Genomic DNA, 19,885 nt, shown 5'->3' with positions numbered 1-19,885 from the left:
ATAATAAGGACAGTGTATTGGTTTATAATATGGGCAGTGTATTGGTTTATAATATGGGCAGTGTATTGTTTATAATAAGGACAGTGTAATGGTTTATAATATGGACAGTGTATTGGTTTATAATATGGGCAGTGTATTGGTTTATAATATGGGCAGTGTATTGGTTTATAATAAGGACAGTGTAATGGTTTATAATATGGGCAGTGTATTGGTTTACAATAAGGACAGTGTAATGGTTTATAATATGGGCAGTGTAATGGTTTATAATAAGGACAGTGTAATGGTTTATAATATGGGCAGTGTAATGGTTTATAATAAGGACAGTGTAATGGTTTATAATAAGGACAGTGTAATGGTTTATAATATGGACAGTGTAATGGTTTATAATACGGTTTCTAACAGTGTGTAATGGGGAACTATTGCACAACCCAACGGGACCTGCTGGCAGTGGTGTTTGGGGAGTCTGGCATCTGAACGTACCTCCAAGGGTGAGAGTTACCCCATACAAACGGGCCATGCGGCCCTCTAGTGACAAAGCCAAAGTTCATAAGGACCAAAGGGACAGATGGCCTGTTGGGCAGTACTCCTGTAGAACTTCCTCTTCATTCTGGAAGACTACCAGGGAGCGAAGCACAGCGAGGAAAGGACAGCCTATCACCGAAGTGCAAAGTGCACTGCTGTTCCTTGTGGTCCTGTGACATCACAGTAGCATTACCCAAAATGCTGTGTGTGTGTGTGCGTGTTTAGAATGTGCATGAACATAGATAGAATGTTGAGCATGGAGAATGGGCTTTGGGCATTCTCGACTGTTTAGGTCAGGTTGCATTCTGGTCTGATGACGAACTCTGTCCTAATAAAAGCATGATTGTTATCTCAGACTCAGATCCACCTGGTGGCTCCTATCATTCCAATATCATTTATACTTACCTTCACATATGTTTGCATATACATGTGCATACGTACACATCCAATATAAGTACATATCCAATATAAGCAAAGCTAAGCTAAGAGAAGACCAGTCTGTGACGTGACATCCTTAAAAATGACATCTTTCTTCTCTCTGAAGATGGGGGGGGTCTGAGCAGGATCTCACAAAGGTGCCCATTGTGCCCGCTGGCTGGCCTCTCTCTGACACGCCGGGATCTCAGCTGCGGGCACTGAGCGTGGCGCAGCGAACACAAAGCCCCGACGCTGATGTAGTGGGGTGGGAAAAAAGAGAGAGAGAGAGAGAGAGAGAGAGAGAGAGAGAGAGAGAGAGCGCTAAGCCTGACACGAGCGACTTGTGACACTTTCTCGATTACTCTGTTCTCCTCTGGAGTGGAACGACTTGGCACTATTGACGACGGCTGAAACAATCAGGCCTCAGCCGAGCCATTCGCTGAGCGGGAGAGCCCTCCTCACCGCCACCGTGACCGTGTGTACGGCTGTGTGAGAGAGAGAGTCTGCAAGTTTTAATGCGTGCGTGTGTGCGAGTGTGTGGCAGAGAGAGAGAGAGAGAGAGAGAGAGAAAGAGTGACTGATAGAGAGAGAGAGAGAGAGAGTGAGATACAGAGAGAAAAAGAGATAGAGAGAGAGAGAGAGAGAGAGAAAGAGAGAGTGAGAGAGAGAGAGAGAGTGAGAGGGGTGTTCGGAGTGGAATTGATTAATTTGCCATTTGATTTATGATAAGAGCATTAGGGAATTGCAGAGAAATGCTTGAAGGGAACACAGAGAGATATTCTCACTGAAACCGGTAAGTTCTGCTTTGCTCGAGCACGGTCGGAACACGGTCTGAGTGCGGTTCAGCTCCGTGGACTAATTCGGTTTATGTTCAAATGTTTTTATAGACACAAAACATGGCAGCGTGACAATACGCGGGGTCGTAGGAACAGGAGAGGGCGAACGCTAAACTGCTTCGTTAACCGCTCTTTTAGCCAACTCAGCGATGTGGCGCTGAGCACTAATGTAGCGCTGAGCACTAATGTGGCGCTGAGCGCTAATGTGGCGCTGAGCGCTAATGTAGCGCTGAGCGCTAATGTGGCGCTGAGCAGTAATGTGGCGCTGAGCGCTAATGTGGCGCTGAGCACTAATGTGGCGCTGAGCACTAATGTGGCGCTGAGCGCTAATGTAGCGCTGAGCGCTAATGTGCGCTGAGCGCTAATGTGACGCTGAGCGCTAATGTGGCGCTGAGCACTAATGTGGCGCTGAGCACTAATGTGGCGCTGAGCGCTAATGTGCGCTGAGCGCTAATGTGGCGCTGAGCGCTAATGTGGCGCTGAGCACTAATGTGGCGCTGCACACGCAGCTGTTCTGCCGGGCGGCAGCGGTGGCGCTCAGACGGGCTTCGCGTCCTTACGGCTGCGAGGGGACTGCGGGGTTTTACAGTTCGGAAAGGATGGCGGCTATTTGGAGTGGCTCAGGCACCGATGGAGGACGTGACAGCTGAGACTCGCCCGTAGACCCGTCCCAGCACGGGGGCTCAACGGGGGGCCTGTGTGCGTTTGCCTGGAGCGAATGTGTGTGTGAGCGTATGCGTCTGCGTCTGTGTGTGTTAAGGTGAGCGAGCGCACGTAAGTGTGCACGTTTAAGCATTTAAGGGCATGCGAGTGTGCAAGTGTATAAGTATGGAGTGTATAAGTGTGGGAGCATACATGGGAAAGACAAGGGGCAGTGAGTGCGTGTGCATGCGCTTATGAATTTATATATTCATAGGCGTGTATGTGTGTGAAAGTGTGCATAAGTATTTTTAAGTATGTATAAATGTGTGTAAGTGTGTAAATACATGTATGGGCATATGTAAGTGTGTAGAGGTATTTAAAAGCATGTATAAATGTGTGTAAGTGTGTAAATGTGTGTATGAGTCTATGTAAGTGTGTATAGGTATTTATACGTATGTATGAATGTGTAAGTGTGTAAATGTATGTATGAGTCTATGTAAGTGTGTATAGGTATTTATAAGTATGTATGAATGTATGTAAGAGTGTAAATGTATGTATGAGCTTATGTAAGAGTGTATAAGGGCGTGTGAGTGTTTAGGTGGGCCTGTGTGTGTATGTACTCACCTTGTAGCACACTAGTTTTACATCATTGGACAGCATCTTGCTTTAATGGAGCTATTTGTGGTCTTCATAAAAATGTGCAACTCCACAGCCAACAGGTCTGCTCTCTGTGGGGTAGAGGGGGACAGAGGAGGAGAAAGAACAGGGGATGTAGGAGGAGAAAGAACAATAGCCTCCAAAACCCGCAGTCTGTGATACTGATGAAAACCAAAACTCCAAAATCCCTAACCGTGGACTTCAATTTTGATGCTAAAATGCTTTCTTTTTTTCTTTTTTTTTCCCTCTCCCTTAAAAGTTTTATATAGTAAACTCCAGCAGTGCTGTTGTTTTCACAGAGAAAGTAAAAGTAGGCCTCTCATCAGTCCTGCCCCCTCTCTCTCTCCCTCTTCTCCCTCCCCCCTCTCTCTCCCTCTGCAGTGCAGGCCACTGTTTTTCATCCTGTGCTCTTTTTTGGTTAAGATGATGGTCATGTACGCCCGTCCTATTTTCTAAGACAGTGGGAGGGGGGAGAGAGATTTGGGAGGGAGGAATTGAAAGAGGACACTCTGTCCTGGAGAAGGAGAGTTCTGTGTCAGGTCTTCATTAGAAATTTTCTGCGCAGTGCTGTGCTGTGCCCCTGTCACAGCTACAGGAACTCCTGTCACAGCTGCAGGAAGTTCTGTCACAGGTACAGGAAGTTCTGTCTCAGCTACAGGAACTCCTGTCACAGCTACAGGAACTTCTGTCACAGCTACAGGAACTCTTGTCACAGCTACAGGAAGTTCTATTATAGCTACAGGAACTCATTGCCACAGCTACAGGAACTCCTGTCACAGCTACAGAAACTTCTGTCTCAGCTACCGGAACCCCTGTCACAGCTGCAGGAAGTTCTGTCACAGGTACAGGAAGTTCTGTCTCAGCTACAGAAACTTATGTCACAGCTACAGGAACTTCTTTGTGCCCCTGTGGGACATGCAAACAGACGGGGACTTCAGTTCATCAATCTCAAAACCACCTCATCTGGAGCGCAAATTTTGCTTCCTCCGATTTCAGTCTGATGGCTAAAATTCAGCCGCCTAATCACCATTGCTGCCATGGTGGTGTGATGCAATATCTCTCCCAACTGTCAGCCAGTTTTCTCTGCGTGCTTGTGTGCGTGCGTCCCTCCCTCCCTCCCTCCCTCCCTCACTCTCTCACTCACTCACTCATTCACTCATTCACTCCCTAACTCCCTCACTCACTCACACACTCACTCACTAAGGAAACCAATGGATCAGCTTTTACCCTAACCACAACTCTCGATTGACATTTTGTGGTAGGAATGAAAGTGAGCAGGATAGGCTTTTGTGTGATGAAAGCTCCACGGCTTTCAAAGAAACTCCTATGATACCCAATAATATTTCCCCCTTTACCTTTCTGTTGAATTCAGCAGCACCGCCCCTACACAAAAAACTAATAAAACTAATCTTTTTTTTAAACTAAAAACAAAACTAAGAATGAACCCAGAAATATGACAGGTTTGGAACACATTTATAGCATAGACTACATCAAGCAGAGTCAGTTAAAAAAGAGTGCATTGCTTCATAAATAACTGAATTTTACCTTTCTGAAAAGAGAATTGACTGGCTCGCACTACAAAAGCACTGGAGTAGATAACAGTTGCACTCAGTGAAAATAAATAATAATAATAAATAAAAAATACTGAGCAAATAACAAATCTGCTGGGCTGTTGGGTGGCTCATCTTGTTAAGGCACTGCTCAATGGCACAGATGGGTCACATGGTCTGGCACCGAATGCAGGCCCAGCCAGGGGATTGGACAGCTTCAGTCAGCAGGTCCACTGAGGGCCCACAAGTGGCCTGCATTGCCAAGGGCGGGGTGTTTATGAGGCAGGGAAATGGCAAAGATTTCACTTTTGCCACGGCATGGGGAGGGGGTCTCTGACTAAACAAGTGGAGGTCACAGTTGGCATGGAAATGCATTTTCCATTGGGGGCTTTCAAACAGCCGTGAAAGCTTGGCAGGCTACTTCATTTTAAAAATGGTTTCAGAATGTCAGCATTAGAATATTTGCTTTAATTTACCTGTCTGGTCTAATTGCACCACCTACCTCCCCACCCCCTCCTACCCCCAACCTCCCCTGCATACCCCCCCCAGCACCCCCGCCACCGCCACGTCCTTTCAATGTTTCACACCTTCAACTCTCTCATGTTACCTGCCCCGCCAAACCCCCACCCTTCCCCATCATGACAATCATAAAGCAGACATCTGTGCTGCACAGGAACCCGCAAAGCCCCCAAAATAACTCAGGAGGAGGAGGGGGGGAGGGGCCAGGGCAGGAAGTGCAAACTATAGTCCCAGTCCCTCTCAAAAGCCCCCTCTTCTCTCTCCTCTCGAATCACGCACCAGAAGAAGCACCCTACCCTCGCACCCGTGACCAGGCGACCCCTCACCTGCGGCTCGACGGCCTGCCCAGACCCCTCTCAACCGGTGCTGCTCCATTCGCCCCCCGACATCCTGCCCACCGCGTCCACTCAGGTAGGTACAGCCTCGGCTACCTGTGCGGAAAAGGCACCCGCTCCTGGAGCTGGGATGTCGCATCCACCACGGCGCGGGGAGGGGGACGTGACAAAACAGGGCAAGTGGGGGCCACAGTCGGCATGGTAGTGCACTTTCTATTGGGGGCTTTCAAAACGGCAGTGAAAGCTTGACAAACCATTCAATTTTCGGTTTCAGACAATGTCAGCATTAGCATGTTTGCTTTAATTTACCCGGTACAACCTTGTCTACCTGAATAGAGAAAGGAGCCACTCCCAGAGCCAATCATAGGTTCAGCACGAAGCATAAAGAGACCAATTAAAACATTATTAGTAATTATTGAAAGGGTAAATAAGTTTTTATTTATGGAAAGTCAAACTTTAGGCCATTTCTGTATTATCGCCATCTGGGGGAAATCTGCATTAAAGTCTGTTAATTAATATTGTACTTCTGCATTTCTGTATCTCCCCAATCGACCTCACGTTTCAGTGTGGTTATAAAGAGAATGAAATCAAATATTAAGATCTATGAAAAGAGTACATTTTAAAATGTTACAGAAATAACAGCTTTCTAATGACCAAATTCCTAAGGTGAAGTAATTTCCATTGATTTTTAAAAAATATATATTTCATATTTTTGATATCTCGGAGTAGAAACTACTAGAAGGTGGAAGTTTTACAGACTTGTTTCATATCCATTTTCAATATAAATTGATGAGATATCTTGGGATATGATAGTTCAGTGCTGCCTTAATTCATGGGACAGAAAAGTATGCAGCCTAAAATAAATTTGGTCCCTTTGATATTCCTTCAGACAGCATAATAACTGGAAATAAAACTGATATCAGAGAAGCCAAACCCCCCACCCCGTTTAAAAATTTGTCTGTAAAAATAATCGCTGAATTTTGTGCAGACAGTCTGTGCATATGTATACCTGGAATTGCCACAACATCAGTATTAAAGGTGGGAGAGAGTAATAAAAAATAAGCAGTTAACAACCAAATATGCCGCCTTAGAAATTTTACACAAAATAGTGAAGCTCAGTACTGAATCCTGCTTTTTATGATGCACCAAAAATGCACAAACATAAATATCACATTGCACAACACTGAATCATTTTCTGGCCATATGTTGGGCATCCTCGAAATGAGTTCGACTTCCTGCAAAAGAATATGCGTATGTGTATTTGCGTACATACATTGCAGTCCGTATTTAGACAGTGACACAATTTTTCTTGTTTTGGCTCTGTACACCAGCACATTAGACTTGAAGTGAAACAATGAGTGTAGACTGTCAGCTTTAAAAAATTAAAGGGCATTTAAATCCATATCCAATGGTCGTTGTTACAGTCCTTTTTATACATACTCCCCCATTTTTAGGGGGCCAAAAGTAATTGGTCAAATTAACATAATCTGAAATGAAGTCATCATATTTTAGTACTTGGTAAGAAATCCTTTGCATTTTATGGCTGCCTGAAGTCTGCGACCCACAAACAACACCAGATGTTGAATATTGTCCCTTGTGATGCTCTGCCAGGCCTGCACTGCAGCCATCTTCAGTTCCTGTTTGTTTCAGGGGATTTTGTGCCTTCAGTCTAGTCTTCAGCAAGTGAAATGCATTTTCAAGTTGATTTCAGTCGAATGATTGACTTAGCCATTCAAGAATATTCCAGTTTTTGGCTCTGAAAAACTGATTTTTGCTATGAATAAATAAAAAAAAATTATATGATAATAAATTATCATAGTGAGCCATTTCTACTAAACATCTCTTGCAGAGCCAATGGAGGGTCGCCAGATCTGCCATCTCCTCTGGTGTGTGCTGCTGCTCCTGGGAGCGTCCATTAATGTGTGGGCATCGGATGAGGCAGCCACAGCCCCGACACCCAAAGTTACAAATGTACCCGAGGACACAGTCAGCAGCACCGCCACCGCCAAGCCATCCCCTAACACGATAAAAACAACCAAGTCCGCAACCTCTAACTCCTCGTCTGACACCAATAACCCCGGAAGTGACTTCCCGTGGGCAAAGTGGGAGGCGATGGTGGCGATGGGCTTAGCTGGGCTGGCCTTCGCCTTTGTGGTCTCCACGGTGACCCTGGCTCTGCGGGTGAGGCAGCTGAAGCGGCAGGTCGGCGGGTCGCGACCCTCCCGGAGCAACGTGGACCTGGTGAGCGGGATGGGCTACCCCAGCGCCTCCCGGGGCGGGTCCAGGTCGGGATCCAGGGAGGCGGTCGGCGACGGACACGCAGACGACGGCGTCAGGATGGAGGAGGTGAGGCAGACGGAGGAGACAGGAGGGGTAGGCCGGGGGGAGTCTGGAAACGGGGAGGCGTCCAGGGACGGCTCCGCCCAGACCGGCACGGCCAGCCAATCCGTGGCCTCTCCTGCCGGCTCCTCCAAGGAGGACGTTGAGGTTCTCGTGGTAGTATAGCTGCGTCCGTGGTAACGATGGTGGGAGGGGCAGGGGCCTAATGACCATGTTCAACTCCATGAGATGGAGAATGGGGTTACCATCACCACTGCTTTCGTCAATGGCTTCCGTTTCATGGCGTTCCTCCCCAAAAACCATTCACTTGCCTTTACACAGTTCAGGGATTTTCGATACTTGGAGAGGCTTTTAAAATTCTAATTGGTTGTTTGATTTATGTCCTGTTTCTTTCCCCAATATTCTGTGCCAAATGCAGGCACATTTAAATCTGCTTAAAACTGCACTGTAACTGGGGCTCCTGCATAGATGAACTTCCATTTGTGAAATGGACTACTTATACTGTACTTACTATTGTATAAAGCTAAGAACTTGCATTCTGCAGCCATATACCAGCCAGGTTTGAACAGGCCTAATGGTTTTTTTTTCTGTCACTTTAGGTATTGTAATCTTTTTCCATCCAGTTCCTGTGACAATTAACTCCCTGTAGTTACACACTTAACATCTGGATACCTGGTTTTATTACACAGCGTGCTTTGCTTTTCTTGTTTTAATCTCACGGAAACAATGTGGAATCATTCCTGCGTTTTACGACCGACATTTTTCAAAGTTATTGTTAGCCGTAGTGGGAGTTAGCGGCCAGGTTGGCCTCCTGTGTAAACCTGTGCTGTACAGCACTGCCAATAAAAATTATTACATAAAAATGAAACATTTCCACAACACTTTTGTGAACAATTGGGTATCATTATCAAATGGACGTCCAAAGCTATTATCTGATAGCTGCAACAACGTAATACTATATTACTGAAAACAATGGCCGTGGGATGTGTGTGAGTGATTTCTTTTAAAGTATTGATGGTTTTGAAGAAGGTGAAGCTTACTGTGGAAATCTTGTTTCAATCTATCGTCTTAGGATGTGCCCATAATGTATGAACAGTACATACTTATAAACGTTCATACCATGCTTTAACCGTTTCAACTGAAATGTCATGTTTATAAGAAAAAAAAAAGCTGTGAATTTTGTTCAAAAAAGTTAAAAAATAAAGACTTATGCTTCTAATGACTTCCTCCTGGTCTCCTTCTTACCCTGCTGGTGAAGAGGGTGGTGGAACATGCAGCGGAAAACAGGCAATTCTTCATTTCCTGTTATACATAATTTTCCCCAGAACTCTTATAGAATTGCCCACAACTCCTAACTGATCTTTGTGCATCGTTGAAAAAGGCCCTTTGGTAAATGGACTGCATTTATATAGCCTTATATAGCCTAAAGCATTTATATACAATTGATGCCTCTCATTCACCCATTCACACACATACTCACACGCCTGAAAGGCTGCCATGCAAGGTACCAATCAGCTCGTTGGGAGCAATTATGGGTTAGGTGTCTTGCTCAGGGCCACTTCGACACGCCCAGGGCGGGGGATCGAACCGGCAACCCACCGACTGCCAGACAAACGCTCTTACCTCCTGAGCTATGTCGCCCCCTTTCACACCACAGGGAAGTTTGGAAAACACACAATGATTTGTCCCTGAAGACCCCTGGTGTAAATCAAGCACAAATCCTATGAACTATGTGCTTCAAATATTTTGGATTTATGGGATTTTATTATAATGAAACCACTCAGCTTTAGTTAGGGTTACCTGTCTAAATTGGTTGGAAATTTGTCATGTAAATATATCATCTTCAACGAAATAATTATTTTCTTTTTTCTTGAGTGTGCAGAAACACAATCTTACTTTGCAAACACAAAAAGATGAAGGAGAGATGAAGAAATTCAGTTGGGAAATTCCTTTCGCTAGCTTATTAGCTTTCTATATACATTTTATACAGCACAGACAGCAACAAAAAAAAAAACATTTCAATTAAACTTATGTTCAAAATTCAAATTAGATTTAACTGTTTGCTTTATTTGTTGAAATAAGAACAAAACTAACTCTTCCTATATTTTGTCAATACAATAATTTTATGTTTTAAAGATTTTTTTACAAACTTCTGTAGTCTCTGTCCAGCTGAAATATTCTTTTAAAACACAAATTGTAAACAGAAATAGAGGAAGTAAAAACTTGTTTGTCCCCTGAAGGAGAGTTCCTTGGATACAAATGATTCACTACTGGCCTACATTGCTACAGCATTCACTCTACGCCTCTACTGTCATAAGATTCTGTCTAGGCCTACATAGCACCAAAAGAGTCACTCCCGCCCTACATTCCCACACAATCCAGTGAAGACCTGCGCTACTGTTGTGTCCTTGACAGGGCCTGTCTTACTGCATCTGCTTAGTTTCAGGTTTCAGGTGTGCCTATGTGGGTGTGGCCAATCAGCTGCGATTGCTGATCAGAAGCACCTGGTGGGAGCTTTATAAAAGAGCCTGTTCTGCATCATCACCGCCCCCCCCCCCTCCCCCCCCTTCAACCAGGAGGATGCTGGGAGATCAGTGTCATACTAACTACCACGTTTCCCCTTTTTTCTTTACTTTGCTCTTTGCATTTTTAATACTTGTAATAAAGCCACTTGTAATCAATCTCATTTTGTGTTTGACTCTTTTGAGCTGGGGTCATAACAGCCACCATCAGATTCACATGATCCATTCAAACCCTGCGCTATGAGAGGATTCACTCAGAGCCTAGACAGTAAAATGTCCGGTGTTAATTCAACTCTAACTGTGTCAATTGAACTATAACCAATCCCATTCGTGTCGAAATAAAAATGATTTGTCAGCGATCGCGGAACGAGGAACCAGCGCAAGAACAACTGCTCCCGCAAAATCTACTGGCACCCCCTGAATGCTGCACAATTAAAATGACCCTGAAAAAAAAAGAATTAAAAAACATTTAAAACCGGAATTGTGCGGCCCGCGGATGTCTGTGGCCCTAATCAACTGCAGAAAGCAGGGCTGCCCAATCCTGTTTCTGGAGATCTACCATCCTGTACTTGTCTTTATTGTTTCTTTTTTAAAAAAGAACTAAAACACATTCCTTTAAAAGTCAAAAATCAGAGAAAAATCATCTAAGGCAAAAATTAACAAAATTATAAACAGCATTTGCCATCCTTTTAAGTCTTCATTTCGACCCTAATTTGACACCCCTGACGTCATTATTTAGCAGCTCAACAAGATGTCTAGCCGATGAGTGAGGTGTGGCTTTGTTAGGGTCGGAGTGAAAACCTACAGGACGGTAGATCTCCAGGAACAGGATTGGGCAGGCCTGCTCTAGCTGTTGGATGAGGTGTGGCTTTGTTAGGGTCGGAGTGAAAACCTACAGGACGGTAGATCTCCAGGAACAGGGTTGGGCAGGCCTGCTTTATGGCATACAGCATTTATGGCAGCAGCCCGGCTCTGCGCTGCACTGACTCAACATGTCCAGCAGGTGGAACGCGTCTCTGTTCACTCTCCGCCACTCAGCCTGGGCCCGTGGCCAGAGAGGAGGCAGCTCTGAAAGAGCTCCCAGCGGTGGGCGCTAAATGGCGGCGTGTCAGAGCCGGTGGCACTTCCTTGCGGGCACGAGAGAGGAAGTACGGCCTCTGCAGCGCGGGAGGATCAACGTACTGAATATCCAAAAAGGTCACAGGTGTCCCAGGCAACCAGGAGCAAGACCCAATCGTTTAAAAAAAAAAGACCAAAAATAAAATCTGAGCAATAGAAACAGGGGGAAAAAAAGAAGGTTTGTGTGCGAAAGGCATATGTTCTCAAATGAAAGCATGATTATCATTTGAGATCACACAGATGTGCAACAGCGCGGCAGGTCAAGGAGAAGCCATTTTGTGCAACACCAAAATGATCGAGCGACAGATCTTCGGCACCTTTCACACTTCTCTCTTTAGTGTGAGAAAGACTAGAGGACACCACGCTAGTCTAACTGCCAGAGCTAGACTATTCGCTCCTCATACGAGCCAACCACACTTTAGTGTCACTGAGCGAAATGGACCAATATTGGTTCATCAATCACTTAATCAGCAACTTCAAAAGGAAAGTTTGAAGATAAACTTCAAGTTGTCCTGAAGAGCAGATAGCATGATAGCAGTACTAGTACAAACAGAGTAGTTGTAATGATTGTACTAGTAGTAGTTGTTCAGTTGTTAGTTCTTGCACTAGTGGTAGATGTTTTGGTAGTTTAGTTATTTTCTGCGAACAGAAAACTGACGAATATTAGCTTGGGTTGATCTCGCAGTGATCTTGCTAACAGTACTCGCCTTGCCAGAGACTTTGTCCAGAATGTTTTCAGGAGAGACAGTCTGTATCTGTGGCAGCTGCAGGGGCCCGACTGTGATTATTTTGACTGATCTCAAAAAATATTCGAGCTATTGACACAAAAAGCATAAGCAACTCGGTCCCATACTAGATGAAGTCACTGGCCAAATTTGGCAGGTCTGGCTGTAGCGTACAGAACAATGACTAAGAATAAGAAGAATAAGAAATAATAAGGAGAACCATAAGTCAGCTTTTTCACATAAAAAAGAAACACATGGAGGGAAATCCTAAATGTATATACAACATTTAAAAATGGGTGGGGAGAGCGTCACTGTTTGCTTCATTCATCCCCTGCACGTTTTGAGGGACAAAACCTTGAAATGCTGGCCTCTTCCCAACCACCAAATATAAAATGTATGCACATGTACGCACAGACACACACACACTACACACTCACGCACACACATACACACACACACATACTCCCACACACTGCACGCACACACTCGCACGCACACACACGCACACACACACTACACACCCTACACGCACACACAACTCGCTTGCACACACACATACTCCACACTCACACACACACACACACAGACCTACGCCACACACCGGTTTCCTTCCTCAAGGACAAGCGTTTTTAGTTTTTCTTTTTTTCTGTGGTGTAACCAACTGTTTCCTCCCGACCGCCGCTCGGCACACAGCCTCCATCAGCAGACCCGTTTTCACAGCTCTGACTTCCTGCCGCCTGAAGAGAGAGCTTCGCGCTTCCGCTTTTCTTTCGACAGACGGCCACCTCGCACCCGGGCAGAGCAGCGTGCGCCCCTATCCTCCAACCCCGGGGCCCACTGGACTCAGGACTCACGCGCAGACCGCGGGAATGCTCGGACCGGACGGGTGAACACGGTACGGTGAGTTACACCCTGTTTTCCCTCCAAAAATTTTTTTTTTTTTTTTTTAAATGCCCGTGAATGAAAGCTGACGGAGAGGTGTGCTTTGAGTGGGTTAGTCTGATGTGGCTGGTATGAACACGCTTCAGATCCAGATTCTTGTATCGGCAAAGCTGCGTCACAAAAATGAACACTTTTGTACCAAAGACTTCTTCAGGGTTACTTTAGCATTACAACTAGGCTTCTCTGGTTTGATATAAAGCTGAATAAAGCAACAGATATTAGCAACAGAGCCCTAATGTCACTGTTCTTCAAAAGTTCCGTTTCTTAATTTCTCATTCTCAGTTTGAGCTGATAAATACCTCTGCTGTCATTTAGCAAGGAAATGCTTCATTGCACATTTTCCGTGTGTCCACAGGACACAGTTCTATAGAACCACAGAGATGTTTGCATGGCAACTGAATGACACTGATATAATGGCGAACGCACTCTCAGCTAGAGAGCTAAGCAAGAACTGTAAAAAGTGTATTTATTTTATCCAAGTTCAATGTAAGGTGTTAGCACAAATTTCAGTGAACTATATGCATTCAGACTGTGTGTGTGTGTGTGTGTGTGTGTGTGTGTGCGTGCGTGCATGGGTTTTTTGTTGCACAAGATTTATCTCCAGTGCAGAAATGCTCTGTGACTCAGTGACTTGAAACGTCATTGTGGATCATTGCACATTACATCAATCATCATTGTGCTTTGAGCATGCTTCGTCAGTCCAATGTTGAAACAAGCATGACAATGATATCTATGGTGATTTCCTTCCTCTCTTGTTCATCTTCTTTTTTCCAGAGTCACCAAAGCCCTGTTGTACTTCCGAGCACAAAGTAGCGTTCGCTAAAATGGGGCGGAGCTTCCACCAGTTGCTGTTCCCGCTATGGGTGTTTGCGTTCGCACTGAACGGCGTAACGACCGTGGGCGCAGTCCCATCTTTCGACCGCCCCGCGGCTGACTCACTGAGGTCAGCTGCGGGTCGAGGCAGACGTCTGCTCCAGTTCACAGGGTCAGAACGCGACCTGCACCCCACTGCGACCCTGCCCGCAACAGGACGGGGACCGACCGCTCCCCAGCAGCCCGCATCGCCACTTACCCCGGAGATATCAGCGACATCCGCGGAGCCGGCGAAGTTCTCCACGAGGCTCACAGTGGCGGCCTCTGACGGACGGATGAGGAGGAGCACTGGGGCGTTACCGGGAGAAGTAACCACGCCCCCCAGCTTGGGATTAACGACCCTTCGGGTGGGAAGCCCATCATCTCCTACCAAAGCAGAGGTACACCAGAAAGTCACCCAACCCAGGCTTTCCCAGGAGTTCTTGGGAGAAACAATTGGGACCACCCTGAACCCAAACGGTTCTCCTGAGTCAGCGGACCACACCACATCAAGACCTTCGGCCACCCAGCTCACAACAGCAAGACTGGAACAGACCACTGCCAAGGTCATACCAAAAACCTTCACCCCCACAGTGCAGACCCTCACCAAATACGTCGCACCCACTGCCCAACCTGCCTCAACTGGCCTCGCTGGCTCCACCAAACAAACTCCAAAAACAGACACCCTCCAGGTCTCAACCGCTATCTTGAAAACCACCAAACACATGACTCCTCCCCCTTCCCCGACTCCCAGTGTCACCCCTACGACCACCACCATTGTGACGCCATCAACTGCCTCGGCAACTGCCCCAGGCCCTCCGGCCCCCATAACCAACCCGAAGAAGACATCTGAACCCTCCGGCGGCTCCGGCGGCTCCGGCGGCTCTGGCGGCTCCGGCGGCTCCAGCGGCTCCGGCAACTCCAGCAGCTCTGGCGGCTCCAGTGGCGGGCCGGCGGTGGCGGGGTTGGTGGGCGGGGCCCTGGTGGTGATGCTGATCTGCATCGCGTTCATCCTGGTCAGGAAGCGTCGCCATCGGCAGAGGCAGATGAACAACACCGCCTGGGCGGGCCCCACGCCGTTCCTGGACGGCAGCGGCGGCGTCGGCCGCCAGCCCCGGCTCATGGCGGACGAGAGCGCAGAGGACGGGCCGCGGGAGTCCAAGCGCATCTCTCTGACCGGCTTCTTCCCCCACGGGCTCTCCCGCCGGCTCTCGCACCTGAAGGAGGTCGACGAGCAGATGCTGATGACCGACATCACGCAGGGGAGCACCTTCGGGAGACCTGAGGAGACAAAGCTGGGGTCCGGCAATGGAATAGCACCAGATCAGAACCAGAACCAGAACCAGGACCAGGACCAGGACCAGGACCAGGACCAGGACAATGACAAGGACAAGGACCAGGACAAAGACCAGAACCAGGAACCGAACAAAGACCAGGAAAAGAACCAGGAACTGAATCAGAACCAGATTCAGACCCAGGATGACACCACCATCTCCACATCTGGCTCTCCCTCTGCAGAGCAGGCATTGGCCCCGCCCCCGCCCCCTGCCCAGTTGGAAGACATCAGTCCAGACCCAGCCCCTTCTGAAGCCACACCCCCTCCTCCCCAATTGGACGAAAACCACCTGGTCCCTCCTCCTGCTCTTGTTCTGCAGGAAGTTGACCTGGGTCCCCCAGCCAGTGAGACGGACATTCCTCCTCCCCCGCCGAGCGAGATACCCTTTGTCCCGCCCCCCCCGCCACCTCTACCCTCCTCCACATAGTGGACCGCCATCGCTGCCATGGCAATAGGTGAGAAGCCAGCAGCTGAGCCTGAAAATCACTCTCACCGCAATACAGAAACAAAACCGATGCAGATCAGCGATCCAGCACCTGCAGTGCCCACATACCCGCCCACCTGCCACGGAATGAGATTGTTTTAGGGTAGTGGCCAATGGGAACAACAGCCCGCGTTCTGCCCATCGAGGCCACGCCCATCAGAAGGTTCACTTTGTTCCTGTCAGTGACTCAGAAGGACAAATTATGATTCTCTTGTGTGACGCTAGAATGCAACTCTGATATGTCCCAGCCTACCTTGTGGGAATTTAACTTGCTCGCTCGCAATTTCTTTAAGAAATTAACTTGCTCGCTTGCAATTTCTTTAATAGACCTGAATGTTTTTCTTTCTTATTTTTTGAGTGCTTTATGGTGATATCCATAACTGAGATTCTTTCGTATGACCATTAAAATATACCCAATGCATTCACAAATTGGAAATATACTCTTTTTCAGCAAAACTGGCATAGGTGGAGGTTAAATCAGCAAAGGTAATGATAGCTTCATTGTTTATTGTGTATAGGTTTTCACTGGGGCAGCCATTAAACAGGCAGACTCATACAATGCAGCAGAGTAGTGTGTGTGTGCGTGCGTGTGTGTGTTTGTGTGCAGGCGCTGCAATTCCACTAATGCCCTCCAAGCTCAGAACAGGAGCGTGGCCATGGCGATGGGGTGTGTGTGTGTGTTGGGGAGGGAGGGGGGGGGGGGGGGGGTTGAGGAGTTATGTCTGATGGACTAGGGGGGTACACAGGGGGCACAGGTGACCAATTAAATCATCACACCCAGGGGCCTGGGGAGCCCAGCTGCTCACAGGCCAGCCCGTTAACCAGTCGTGGGGACGGAGAGCTCCGCATTAAAACTAATGGAGAGAGGAGAATGGCTCGCCACTGGACCCAGCCTGGCCTTTCCCCAATTACAACCACACAGAGCCAGGGAGGGGGGAGGGGGGTAGAGGAAGGAAGAGGTGGAGAGACAGAGACAGAAAGCAAGAAACAGAAAACAGAGAAACCAGAGAAAGAGAGAAAGAGAGAGGGAGAGAGAGAGAGAGAGCTCATGATTATGATCTGCTAAACTTTCATTGAATTTTGTTGTTTTTTAGTTACGTACAATGAAAAGTAATATCATAAATTAAATCTAAAAAACTCAGGAACAACTTGAATACCTTTAACTTTAAAGGGGACCGTACCAGCCAAACAAAAAAAAGGAAAAAACATAGCTAGCTAGCTAACCAACTGCCACAGAACTGTCAATTGCCACAACAGGAGAAGTGGGATAAAATGCAGAAAACCACAATAAAAGGACATCTCAAAAACAAAAAAGAGACAGGAGGACAGGCAGGAACAAAATAAACTGGATAAAGGAAATAGGAAGGTAGGTTTCTTTATAATTATAATCTTTATAATCTGACTGGTCAAGTAGCTAATCCAGCTAGCCTCCAGTTCTATGAGTGAATAAGCAACAGACATTTTTGACAGTTGAAAATGGATACATTTGTACAGCAGAATAGTGGGCGGAGCTTGTGTAACCTGGCAATCACCTACCCTGAAGAAGTCAGCAGTGAAACAGGGGAAAAAAGTAGAAAGCTAGGCTACGGAGAGAGACTCCAGAACAGAGACTGTAACACTGAGAGCAGATTTTACTGTGCTACATGAGAGAGAGGTCAAATCAGCCCTGCTGTTCTACACAGAGTACCCAGAAGCCTGGCATTCTGCTCTCCGTGCAGAAGATAGAAACTTAAAAATGGGCGGCAATAAAACAACGAGACAGTCATACCTAGACACCACCCCCAAATTTATAATTAATATCTACAACAACGGCACTATCATGATCAGAGGATCTGACAGTAGATTACAGCAGTTTGAAAATAACTTTCAGAGACTAAAACATGTAGTTGAAAATAACAGTTTCGGCCTCCCCTACACACACAGTGCCCAGCACTGCTCAGCCAACCTCCTCCAGCACACTGACAGCCCACAGCCCTGCCACACCCAGAACACCTGTGTCTGTATAACGCATCCGGGACTGCCTATCCCTCCTAGAGGTAGAATTAATAGAAATGAGAGAAAACAAACTCTCAGAGGCTGACAGTATTCAGAGACTCACAACTGAATTTACACAATTTAAAGAGGAAACCTGTACAAAAATTGGCCAACTAGGAGAAAACATAACTGATCACCGTAAGGAAAATGAGGAGCAGAACTGAGTGAAGTAAAAGAGGCACTGGAGCAGAGAGGCACACAGAACCACGGTCTCAGAGATCAGATGCTCAGTGTGAGAGCAGCTCACCCCTCAGACTCACTGCAGACCACAGACTGTTTATCACAGCCTGAGAGCAGCCAGGCAGGGCTATGGCCCAGCCCAGGGCCACACTCAGCCCCTACCCGGCCCGGCCCACGGCCTGCTGCTGAGAACCAGCCACCGCCACCACAACAGCCCCCTAAAACTGCCATGCTCGTCAACTCTAACGGCAAGTGAGAGACGGTGAGTGACAAAACAAACATCATCACACAACACTACAGTTTGCAGACACACACACAGACATCACGCACAGACACACAAACACACTCACGCATGCTTAGAATCAACACATGTTGGCTGTTATTATTATGTTATTAGCATGTTAGTGTTATAAAATTAATATGTAATTATAACAGTTTATGTATATGTATGTGTATATCTGTATATATATGTATGTGTATGTGTATATGTATGTATGTGCATGTACATGTGTATGTTTACATGTATATGTGCGTATATATATGTATGTATGTATGTATGTATATATATCACGTGTACTATATATACAATCATATTATCCTGTTATAATTCTTTGTTTCACATGTTCACATGTTCCTTGCCATGCTTTGGCAATAAAAATGCAAATTTTGTCATGCCAATAAAGCACTTTGAATTTGAATTTGAATTTGAGAGAGAGAGGGAGAGAACAAAAGGAGAGCCTCTCTGCTTGTCTGAAGACAGAGGAGCGTAAACAAGCACATCAAAGACTGAGAGAGCTGCAGCTGACGTGTGTGTTCCTGTGGAAGTTTCAGGAAGTGAATGCAAATACTTATATGAATGTTTGTGCGTGTGTGTGTGTGTGTGTGTGTGAATCACACAGAGGAGGAGAAACACTCTCAGTGACCGAAAAGCCACAGAAAAAGGAACGCAGGGGAATCTGCAGTTAAATGTCAGCAGGGTCAGATTCAGCATTTCCACACAAAGTCTGTTCAGAGTGGAAAAAAACCAACCGCCTCCGCAACACACATTCAGAAAGACTCGCACTCCCCAACCCAACCCAACCCAACCCAGCCCAGCCCACCACCCACGCCAACCAAACCCAAGCAGACGCCCTCTTCAACCTCAGCCGTTACATTCGAACAGACTTCCAGAGCAGGCTTGCAGCAGAAAATTTGCTCGTTTTGAAAGGACAAAACTTAAGCGATGCTGTTATTTATAGGAACAATACTGTGTTGTTACTTAAATAAAGGATGTACAACCCAGTGCGGTTTGTGGCTGGGCTCTGTAAAAGTCAGAGATGCCAGATTTAGTCTCGGGAAGGGAAGGTCCTAAAAGACAGACCTCGTGTTTTATTTTTGTCTGTCAATCAACCAAACACAGAGAGGGGTCTGGGCCAATGATTCTGGGCTGTGAGCATCCGTACCAAAACTCAGGCGTTTCACAGCTTGCCCTGTCAATCATACCCTGTCTGGAGAGGGAGGCAGCACATCACCGGACTGTGAGATAACTGACTCCGCCCCCTGGCCCCGCCCACCGGCACAGCTCTATGTCAGTAGTGGATAGCAATACACGAGGCGAGCACATACACTGAATACCATTTCAGGCTTACTGCTAAAGGGGAATGCAGCACACTCTGTTCTTACTAAGAAAAGCAGAAGTTGCCCCCTTTCTCCAGAAAGGAAATGCTGTTGAGTTGGTTAAAAACCACATTGTCATTTTTTTATCACACTCACACACACATTCTCTCTCTCTCACACACATACATACACTCGATCGCTCTCATGCACACTCACACACACTCGCACGCACGTACACACAGTCACGCACGCATGCACGCACTCACACACACTCGCA

General features: G+C 46.7%; 2 protein-coding genes and 1 long non-coding RNA gene across 7 annotated transcripts in view; all 3 read left to right on the top strand.

Moving 5' to 3' along the window:
* Positions 1-1,565: 1,565 nt before the first annotated feature.
* Positions 1,566-9,040, top strand: LOC118208915. Of its 2 annotated transcripts, XM_035383898.1 has the most exons (4): positions 1,566-1,732; positions 5,426-5,554; positions 7,328-7,824; positions 8,418-9,040. In XM_035383898.1, the coding sequence occupies exons 3-4, from the start codon at positions 7,333-7,335 to the stop codon at positions 8,424-8,426; spliced, it is 501 nt and encodes a 166-aa protein (XP_035239789.1). In that variant the 5' UTR covers positions 1,566-1,732; positions 5,426-5,554; positions 7,328-7,332; the 3' UTR covers positions 8,427-9,040. The 2 variants fall into 2 exon arrangements, with proteins under 2 accessions (XP_035239789.1, XP_035239788.1); XM_035383897.1 differs by having other exon boundaries at positions 7,328-9,040.
* A 3,850-nt stretch (positions 9,041-12,890) lies between these two features.
* LOC118210408 (mucin-5AC) lies at positions 12,891-16,227 on the top strand. Of its 2 annotated transcripts, none has more exons than XM_035386562.1 (2): positions 12,891-13,079; positions 13,901-16,227. In XM_035386562.1, exon 2 carries the CDS (start codon positions 13,951-13,953, stop codon positions 15,739-15,741), a length of 1,791 nt encoding a protein of 596 aa, XP_035242453.1. In that variant the 5' UTR covers positions 12,891-13,079; positions 13,901-13,950; the 3' UTR covers positions 15,742-16,227. The 2 variants fall into 2 exon arrangements, with proteins under 2 accessions (XP_035242453.1, XP_035242451.1); XM_035386560.1 differs by having other exon boundaries at positions 12,892-13,084.
* A 322-nt stretch (positions 16,228-16,549) lies between these two features.
* LOC118210397 overlaps positions 16,550-19,885 on the top strand; it is a 9,341-nt gene continuing 6,005 nt past the window's right edge. For 2 of the 3 annotated variants that reach the window (XR_004761853.1, XR_004761851.1), the window contains exon 1: positions 16,550-18,274. This is a non-coding gene — a long non-coding RNA (uncharacterized LOC118210397). Of the gene's footprint in view, positions 18,275-18,911; positions 19,088-19,885 lie in introns of those variants that run through there. The other variant, XR_004761852.1, reaches the window with a different exon arrangement.

Source organism: Anguilla anguilla, chromosome 12 (genome assembly GCF_013347855.1).
Source record: "Anguilla anguilla isolate fAngAng1 chromosome 12, fAngAng1.pri, whole genome shotgun sequence".
Taxonomy (NCBI): domain Eukaryota; kingdom Metazoa; phylum Chordata; class Actinopteri; order Anguilliformes; family Anguillidae; genus Anguilla; species Anguilla anguilla.
Note: the sequence above shows the minus strand (reverse complement) of the source record. Positions and strands in the feature narration are given on the sequence as shown.